General features: G+C 49.4%; 1 protein-coding gene across 1 annotated transcript; it reads left to right on the top strand.

The window, feature by feature from the left end:
* Positions 1-422: 422 nt before the first annotated feature.
* EV420DRAFT_1653797 (uncharacterized protein) lies at positions 423-5253 on the top strand (the record flags this gene model as incomplete). Its single annotated transcript, XM_060478761.1, has 11 exons — positions 423-569; positions 620-901; positions 1446-1628; positions 1680-1940; positions 2014-2072; positions 2131-2160; positions 2211-2537; positions 2584-2810; positions 2860-3006; positions 4006-4833; positions 4892-5253. The coding sequence occupies 11 exons, from the start codon at positions 423-425 to the stop codon at positions 5251-5253; spliced, it is 2853 nt and encodes a 950-aa protein (XP_060321799.1).
* Between the last annotated feature and the right edge of the window lie 4831 nt (positions 5254-10084).

Here is a 10084-nt window from a genome sequence, read left to right as displayed (position 1 = left end):
ATGGTGACTAGAATCATGGCCTCAGAAACTAGCTGAAATTCAGACTTCCCTTCGCATGTATAAGGAACGCACATCGATGCCACTTCCTCCCTTGGCCCCGGGGGCCTCCTTTATGCAGGAGATCTTGCATGGCAATGTTTGTCTTCTTGTGCATCATTGGAAGCACGAGTCAGCCAAAAATTGGCTGAAGGTACTGTCTGTGTTGGACGGAGTGGCTTTTCACATCTGGTTACTTTGTTATGTGGGTTCTGTTCTTTACATAACAATTTGATTGTATTCTGACAAAATTTTTCTTCAGCACAGTGGAGTTGAGCAAACGACATGTTGGCAAAGGTAGGAAGCTTTCGATAGTCAAGAAAATATCCTGACCAATTTCAAGGTTTATCAATGAGAATTTTAATCACCCTGACATCCAAACGATTATGGGCAATGAAGAGACATTGAAGAAATTTAAGCAGAGCCTTCCTCATTGGAAGCAAAGCTTTGCAAACACTGTGGCAATCTCTCCTCTTCTGCTTATTATGGGACAAGGCATGGGTCAGACGTTAAATACGTCCCTTGCTTTGCAAGTGAGAAATCATTTATTACTTTCAGATATTCATCGCTTATGTTTTCTTAGGTCGGTGGAAGGCTGTCTTCGATTGGAAAACCAGACCTCATTGTACGAGTTGAGGAACTCCTTTGGCATTGCATTATTGGTATCGCTTGGGGTTCTTGGATGAGTGAGGTTGGATTAATGGACTTCCTCGAAGCAATCAGTCCACTAATCAACAATATGAAACCTTTGAGGGAGAAGCAATCAGGTGCCACGCCTTGGGATGAATTTGATGGGGAGGATACATGGTTCGAGCATGCTATTCACTTTATCTGGCAGAATGATGTTGCAGGTTTGGGAGCGAGGGTGGGTGCTGAGATGATCGAATGGCTCAGGAAAAGCAGGAAGGGCTGGATTAAGCGAGGGGGTCGCAAGACAGATCGAATACGAGAAGAGAGAGCAAGATCCTGCTCTCCCCGTAGAGTCGCACGGTTACAGTTAGAGACTCGAGGAAGGGCATCAAGCCTCCCTCGGTTCCCTCCATCTAAGGCTGCACCCTTCATGCCTGAATCAATACCCAGAATTCATCGAATCTTAACCTATCGAGTACACAAATGGGGGCATGAAAACTATCCGAACTTCAGAGAATGACCTGAGTTGTCACCCCCATGGTGCGATGCACCAATAATGCCCCTTCCGACAGTTCAAGATATTGATCCGATATCCGTGCAGGACATCATCATAGGAGAGCTTCCTCCCGTTCGGAAGGAAAGCTCTCAAAGCTTCTTTCCATTATCTCGACAACAAAAAATCCTACATGAACAAAGACTAATGCAAGACATCTACTCAAACTGGCGGAAGTTAATGTTGATGGTGCCATCCATAGGAATGACTACGGTTATTCCATCAGTCGCAGGGCGGAAAAGGGGCACAATCTGAAGCTTTTGGCAATACTGGGGACACTCTTTTGTTGAAAAAAACCAAGCTCAATCGAGGTCTCTCTCGTTCTGGGGCAAATATTGTTTCTCCGATCCTTTGGGATCCGAAGAGAAAGGAGTACACTTCTTGCGATTTTTTTCCCTTGTTGTCCAATGTTAGTACTCTCTCTCTCTCTCGGAAATCTTAGATATTCACTTTTTATTAGGAGCTTGACGATCGAATCACCATTCACGGTTGGAATGATTGCATTGTTAATGACAAGACAGGTAGTCCCTGGTACAAGCCTGACACAGGAAAGGGCTTGGAAGAATCAATGATCGTGACTCTGAGCTTTTCCAATGCAATGAAGAATCCTATGGCGACCCTGGAGACCTTCCATAACTACTACATATTCCTTTATGGCACAAAGACTTCACCTCTCACCTGGTCATTGAACGACCTATCTAAGGTTGGCAATGTCGATATTGTCTGAGAGGTCCAAGGTTATGCTCACTCCTTCTGTGAAATATTGATCCTTATGCTCCACTAGATCATCAAAGGTGAAGCTCCGACCAGACAAAGAACTATCTTCACATCAATCTTTCCTTACGCGAAATATGTGAGGAAGGCCTGGAAGATGAAGGATGTGTTTTAAACGCACTCTCTCTGCCCTGCAGCACTTCTGAAACTGGACACCCTCTACAATCGTATGTTGAAAACCTTAGCTCATTTCATTTTGGAGGCTCATGAATGTTAGGATTGTATCAAGCCACATCAGAGCCTTTGAGCAGACATCTGACCTTCCAGAAGATATCTTTGATGCCAGTTATCCAATCTCAGCAACAAATTTCTGGTTAGTTGCGACGAAAGGAGTGATCAGTTATATTCATTCTGATTGTCATGGTGTTGGTACCTTCGTGGAAGTTCTTTGTAGGCGGAAGTTGTGGTACATGTTTCAGCATCATGGGAGTCGAAGACAAGACAGTCATATAGACGAGTATATGGGTGATTGGGCACCTGGATTTATTCCGGATCCTAGGGAATGGGAGGCTGAAGTTGTTTTGCTGGAACCCGGCTCTGCCTTGTAAGTTCATGCTGCAATATGTTGAAACATTCTAACACGAAGAAAGTTATATGCATCCGGATACTCATCATGCTGTTCTGACGCTCGAGAACTGCATTGTGAGGGGTGGTCATTTCTATTCCACTGTTACCCTTTCGAAAACCGTCTCGAGCTGGGTTCATACATGTATGCTTGGGTACAGGATCATCAATGTTGTACACCCAGAGCTTCATCAGCTCCTCCTTCGTATGATGTATTACTTTCACACCGTTATTGGTGAGAAAGGTCCTGAAAGTGAGCGGTTCTAACTAGTGGCATTCTTTGCTTTTACCAATACTACTAGCTCAAGACACAGATATTCCCAGTATAACAAGAGACAGACTGCTCAAACTCATTGCGTTGGGAAATCTGTGTATATTCGGATCAGCCTTACTTCCTTGCATCCTGCCAGACTCCGCCGACGCCACGAGGCCCACAATCACCATGGCCTGTAGGTGCCTACATATCCATAATCCGGCATCTGTGGGTGGATTTTGGTTTAGTTTTCCTTGCAGAAAATAATGCCATTGAGCCCTCCATCGATTCCACCATCCTCGTTGATGACAAATTATTATGGTTTTACCCCTATTTCCCTTATCTTATCTTATCCTCATCCCTCAGAACCCTGGACCTACCTATCTTATCTCTCGGACCCACAATATCCCGTCGGCATATTCCTTACCCGTTTACCTGGTTGCCGTCACCTCCAGTTCACAGCTGCCATACCCCAGATGACCAACGACCTGCATGCGCCATCATGCTTCTCTTGATGGCATCATGCTTCTTAGTAGTTGGACAAGAGTCGACCGCCAGTCGAGGGCGGTCTATGGGATGCAGCCTATTCAGACAGAGTCCTGCACAGATGCAGGTGATATGCACTCTTTACTCTCATTCGTCGGGAGTACACTTCTTTTAGTGTCCTCCCTCCTCATTTGTTGAAAGACACACTTCTCATTGCATGCGCCCTTGTAGATACTATTCTTAGTGCGAGTCTAACATGTATTTAAGCTAGCCTACGCTGTGGCCTTAGACCTCAGCTTCAGGCTAAGGTTATATACTCCTAACTCTTACAAGCTCCTTGCTTTCGCTATAAAGTGACGCCTAACTTCTCACAATCTACCAACGCCTCTCTAACACTGAATCACCAAACGCGAGTGACAGGATAGAGATCAGCCTTGGCGAAGGTTCGAGTTAGTGCTTAACAATTAGCCAAAGCTTGCCCTTACTACCCTTACTGTTGTCAATGGTAACTGTACCGCTTCAAGGCAGTCACTGTTATACTTCCAAAGAAAAGAGACCTTCAGCCCTGTTATTTCAAACGGCACCCATCATACCCCTGAGATCATAAACATTCGTTGTGGTACAACGAACTTTATGCTGCTCACCCCCTCAGACTGCACCGCCATTATCTTCGGAAGTACCTTCAGTATCTTGACACTATTAACTGCAGTTGCAGTTATCCACATCACCCGACCAACCCAACACCAAAGAGCACTGACCCCCGAAGAGGGAGAGTACATGGACTCAATGGCTCATCAACAGGAACCTCATGAACAACAAGCACCGTCTGGCTCAGATCCCTCACACCACGGCCAAGGGAGGAGCAAGACACATTTCGACACCCCTTACCTGACAGAGAAGACTGAGCCCCACTGCTCGAGCTTCAGGGCGAGGATCACTGAGATGGTGAAGGTGAAGAATCCCTTTGGGAAGAAGAGCTTGGATGACTCGGCATCCCTCCAGACAATGGAGACGACCAAGTCGACCCCAGATTTACCCTCAAGTATTGGACCAGTGCAGATGGATCCTGGGATGACACGACTTGGGGCGATGACAATGACTCCAAGGAGCCATCCATCACCTCCACAGAGTTATCTGCAGCCATCCCAGGGTTCGATGACGATGGAGAGCGCCTCTATTGGAGAGGAACGAGTGGGTTCTACATCGACGTATTCAATCGAATCATCCATGGATGAACCAGGCGAAGAACCACCTTCAAAGAAGGTGAAAACCCATTCCTCCCTGCCTGGGGACGAGGGGAGATATGGGGAGTACCCAATGCAGGGGGACATCAAAGAGATGAATCTTCCGAGCCAGAGTGGTATGATGCTCCAACCTCTCTCGGGTCATACACCCCCGACGGAACCTACAGGGTTGAAGGACCCCCTTCCTGGTGGGACGACGAGTCCATCCACGAGTCAGACTTTGTTTGGCCTTCCCCCCGACCCGAATCTGAAGTTATCCCCCCGACTCTCTTCACCATCGCCGACCTTAGAGAGTTCGCAGAGCCTTGCTTTGCCCACATCTCAGAGACTTCCACCAACGACGCCGTCAAGACGGACCTGACAGTGTCGTATTCACCGAGTACTCTGACAGTAATAATGAGGAGCTCCCAGAGTACTACACCCACCATGGATCCCTGATTAGCGGGGGCCAGTGGGTTATCTCCCCAGGAGACACTCCTGAAGGAGACAGGCTCCTCGATTGGTTTGCCGGAGACCAACCCTTTCCGGATCCTATTGTCCTCCCGAACCGAGTCCTGAGAGAGCTTGACCAGACCTCTCCCCATCCATACCCCTATTGTAACTGCTCCATCTGTCGTCGCCTCAGAGCCCTGGCCACAGTCAAGCACGAGGGAGCAAAACCCCCTGACGAGCTTGAACCCTTCCTTGTACCAGAAGGAGGGTTCCTACCCTGACAGGATACGATGGAGGTTTCCTCCCTCCCTGAGGGCTATGGCCCTGGATCTGGAGATGTGAAGATGCCCTGGAAATCTGGGATGAGTACTGCCGATACTTCTGGGGCATATGGCAGTGGAACAATGACTGGGATGCAGGATATACGATATTCTCCAGGTACCAGGTCATCGGCTTCCTGCCTGATCACGACAACAGGTCAGATCCCTGGACCAGAGCAGGGATGGTCATCGAACAATGGCTCCAGGAGGATGAGCTCCCTCCCAGTAGAAGCCCCTCCGGTGACCCACCCGAGTTTGTCCAGGGCTCGAGCACAGGAACTTACGGCCCAACAAATATATGATCTAACATGGCAGCAAATGTTAGAATGGACAAGCAGACGACTACGATACAATGTAAATTGGACCACATCCGACCAAGGACAAGCGTATCGTGCTGCAGAACTAGGTTCCATGCTGGAAGACAGGATACTCCATACCGAAACATGATATCATGCCGCCATCGACTGGAACAAAATACACCCTGACCAGCCCGTAGCGCCAGGGAGACGCTACAGTGAAGAGTCATTCCTGGAACTGGGAATAGTGGGCCCAGAAAACCCAATCCCTGACACGGCCTGGGCGCCATCCGATGTGTTGGGGATAACCGCTGCAGGAGCAGGAGGAAAATTCCATGCCCGAAGCATGGGCGGAGACCCCTCCCAATCAATGCCAATGGGAGAAACGGGTGAACCAACACCTGCCGCTCCCGGAGGAGGTGGCGGTGGTCCAGGAGGACCAGGAGGAGGTGGAGGAGGACCTCCACCCATACCACCTCGACCTCCAGCACAACCACTGTCACCCCGTAGTGATCAGAACCTTCGATCACTACCATGACCTGCCCATCCTCCCCTACCACCCGATCCGCCAGACGGATGGGTTATCCCTGATGGACAAGCTAACCCCTGGGGAAACGTGAAACCAACGCTGATAGAGACCCCAGACAAATTCCATGGAAAGGCCAGCGACCTCGATCGCTTCTTCAGTCACTGTGAATACTACTTCGAAGTCTTTGCCCAATACTTTGCACTTAACGAAGCATATGGGTATGGCCCGAGTCAAGTAGTCTTCATGGCCCACCGACTTGGTGGAGAAGCAATGACCTGGTGGGTCCATCAGCAACGACACTACAAGGACCCACACAGTGGAAGACATCGCCTTCCCTCTTGGGAGACCTTCCAAGAAAATGTCCGAACATGTTTCTGAGAGGTAGCAGAGGTCCAAATCAAGCGGATGCAATGGAAAAAGCTGCAACAAGCGCAGTTTAAAATGGCCATCAAATTCTTTGAGAGATTCGAACAGTTGGCCGTGGAAGTGGAACACTTTGACAATGACATGGAAATGGAGGAAGTCGTCGCCCTCGCAATCCGACCCAGGGTCAAGGAGATCATTATGGGCGGAGATAATATGCGGCCTACCACCTACTGGGAGTGGAGGTGCAGGGTCCTACAAATGGATGAGAACTATTGAGTTCATCTCGCCCAAGGCGGGAAGTATCCCAGCGGGACCGCTAGTTCCAAGCCTGGAACAGCGGGGGGCTCTTCGAGTGGCTCGAAGGGCAGAAGGGATGCCACTGGATTCACCTACGGCAGTGAAGGCGAACCTATGGACATTGATCGTCTCAAAAGAAAAAAGCGATGTTTCCGGTGTGGACACACCGGACACCAGGGGTGGGACAATAAATGCCCGCCCGACAAGTCGAAGTGGCTAAAATTCCCAAAGAAGAAGCCATCGACTTTCGCAACCCGTCTCTGAGCTGTCCTAGCACAAATAGAGGAGGAAGACCTCACTAGCTCGACAGAGATCGAGGAGATAAAAGAGATGCCGGCATAGGACTCTGTGATTCTACTTCGTCGGCTGGGGTTTATCATGGTGTGCCTTATGACACGAATATTCACGCTTATGTTGTATCTGTAGATACTTGTAACAATATATCGCATTCATCTCGCATTATGAAGGAATCGCAAACCAAGAACGGTGTATCAGGGGATTGCCACCGCCCGTTGGGCAATGAACCCTGAGGGTCGGGCACGAAAGAGTCGGACCCAACTAGCAGCTCGAGGCCGTACCAGTGCGGGACAGATCTCGATCAGACGATCGAGGATCCAGAAGCAACTCTCGATTGTTCGATCAAGAACCCGGAACGAGTTCTCGATCAACGGATCAAGAGTCCAGGCATGACCAGGAACGAAGCCCAGGATCAACGGGGCTCCTCGCGCCTGTCCCCTCCGCCCAACGCTTGCATAAAAGCAGGAGGGAGACTCTCGAATTTGCCCGTTAACAGCATACATGGGATTTCTGCTGCTTTAACTAGCAATGAACCCCACCAGCCAAGTCCTAGTGCTGGCGGTACCTGCTGTGTCCAAGCCACTGCAAATACCCCTTTGGGGCGCATGTACAATGCAGAGAAGCTTACCGGTTTGACAGGCAACCAAGGGTGGAACCTTGGGGGTGCGACATCATTGTTCCCTGCGGGTGATGTCTGCCATACGGGAGGTCAAAACGAGGACTACATAGTCCAACTCCTGGGAAAGCCACACATAGCAGCAATGGATCCAGACGATGGTGAACTGGCATCCCCTCCGTGCATCAAGGTTCCCCAACGAACAGACCACTTCAGTGATGGTGAGGTCGGGGAATCCAGGCGAGCCTAGAGGATGAAGCCGAGGGCCGGTGGAGCCCAGCAGACCCGATGACGACTGTTGTAAAACCTCTGGAGATAACCCAGCACCACATGTGGAACCAAGTAGAAAGGATACCCGAGGAACGGCCACCTCTACCCTAGAGGACACCGGCCGAAAAAGCTCAATCACCCACAAGGATCAAGCAGGGCCGCACAGGGGAGAGAGACTCCCCCTTTCAGAGTTTATGGAACTCTCCAAAACCCAATGAAGTCCCAACTAACTTGAGTGGGTGTCCTGCACTGAGGTGAAAAGGAACTGACCTGGTCGCACGGTCATAGGAGCAGGGCCTTTGTGGCCTATGGACTGCGACAACGAGAGGAAGGCCCCGATACAGTCAGCATCGGTGGAGTACTCTCAGGGCTCTCAATGGCTGAAGCCCTTGGGAGCCACCTGGACTTCGGCGAGCTATGCGACTCGCCAAGACCCCAGGAGAGAAGATATCACTTCTCAAACAGTGGGTCCACCCCCAACGACAAATGGAGGTGGATGAGCTGCTGGTGACCGACTTGGAACACCAAGTCAGGGAGTCCTACCAGGACGAATATCGAAAGCTGGAACATATGGACCAGCTTACCAAACCACCCCAATACGTCCGAGGAGCGAAGGGGCAAAATATCACTGATCACCCTACAACTGGAGACTTTCGAATACTATGGCCCATCACTCCGCGAAGGCCCTGATCGACAGTGGCTGTACCGGAAGTGCTATTGACAGGCAGTGGACCCAGTGATCATGGTATTACCATGCATAAAGCGGCTCACCCCACTCCAGGTCTATAATGCGGAATGGTACTCGCAACAAAGGCAGCAATATCACCTGAATTCGCTGAGGTCCGACTCAAGATCGGAGACCACAGCGAACATATCGAATTAGCAGTCGTCGACCTAGGAATGACACCCATCTTCCTAGGACATGACTGGCTACAAAGGCACAACCCACTTATCGACTGGAATACGGGTTCGGTAACCTTAGCGCGCTGTGACTGCTGCAAGATACCATTCCACCTTCCCGATGAAGATCCAGAGCAGCAGTGGGGAACTGAAGTCGAGGATGGAGACACCATCCTCATTATAGACTTCAAAGAAGCCTTTCACATGCGAGTGGTGGGGCATAAAGCCAATGATCTGGCCGCCAAGGCCAACAAGGGAAAGAAAATAAAGTCGTTCAAGGAGATCATCCCCGAACATTATTGGGACTTCATTGATGTTTTTGCCAAAGAAAACTTTGATGAACTTCCCCCTCGCAAGCCTTGGGACCATGCCATTGAGCTTATTCCCAATGCCAACGCCAGTTTGGATTGCAAGATATATCTCCTGAACCCAAAGGAGCAGGAGGAATTGGACAAATTCCTTGACAAAAACCTGGCTACTGGCCGAATTCGACCCTCTAAATCCCCGATGGCGTCTCCCTTTTTCTTTGTCAAGAAGAAGGATGGGAAACTGCGGCCAGTACAAGACTACCGCAAGCTTAATGAAATAACCATCAAAAACTGTTATCCTTTACCGCTTATCTCTGACCTTATGGATAAGCTGAAGGATGTGAGGTATTTCACTAAACTAGACGTCCGTTGGGGATACAATAACATTCGAATCAAGAAAGGGGACAAATTCAAAGCCGTGTTCCACACTAACCGGGGGCTCTATGAGCCCATGGTTATGTTCTTTGGATTAACCAATTCACCGGCCACGTTCCAGTGGATGATGAATGATATCTTTAAAGATCTCATTGCTCAAGGAAAGGTCACCATTTATTTGGATGACATCCTCATCTTCACAAAGGACAAGGCGGAACACCAAAGAATTGTACGGGAAGTCCTAAAGATTCTGCACAAGAACAAGTTGTTCTTGAAAGTGGAAAAGTGCGAGTTTGAGGTACTCGAAACAGAGTACCTCGGGGTCATTATCAGCGAAGGATCCATTAAAATGGATCCAGTAAAAATTGCTGGTATCATGGACTGGCCAGCACCTCCAAGAAACAGGAGCTACAGTCGTTCCTGGGATTCACCAATTTCTACCGACGATTTATCTGGCACTATAGTGCAATCGTCAAACCCATGACAAAACTCACGGGAAAAAAACCCCCTGGGCATGGGGAAAGGAGCAACAAGAGGC

Source organism: Desarmillaria tabescens (genome assembly GCF_030435595.1).
Source record: "Desarmillaria tabescens strain CCBAS 213 chromosome Unknown EV420scaffold_177, whole genome shotgun sequence".
NCBI classification, from domain to species: Eukaryota; Fungi; Basidiomycota; class Agaricomycetes; order Agaricales; family Physalacriaceae; genus Desarmillaria; species Desarmillaria tabescens.
This window is presented reverse-complemented; position numbering and strand designations above follow the sequence as displayed.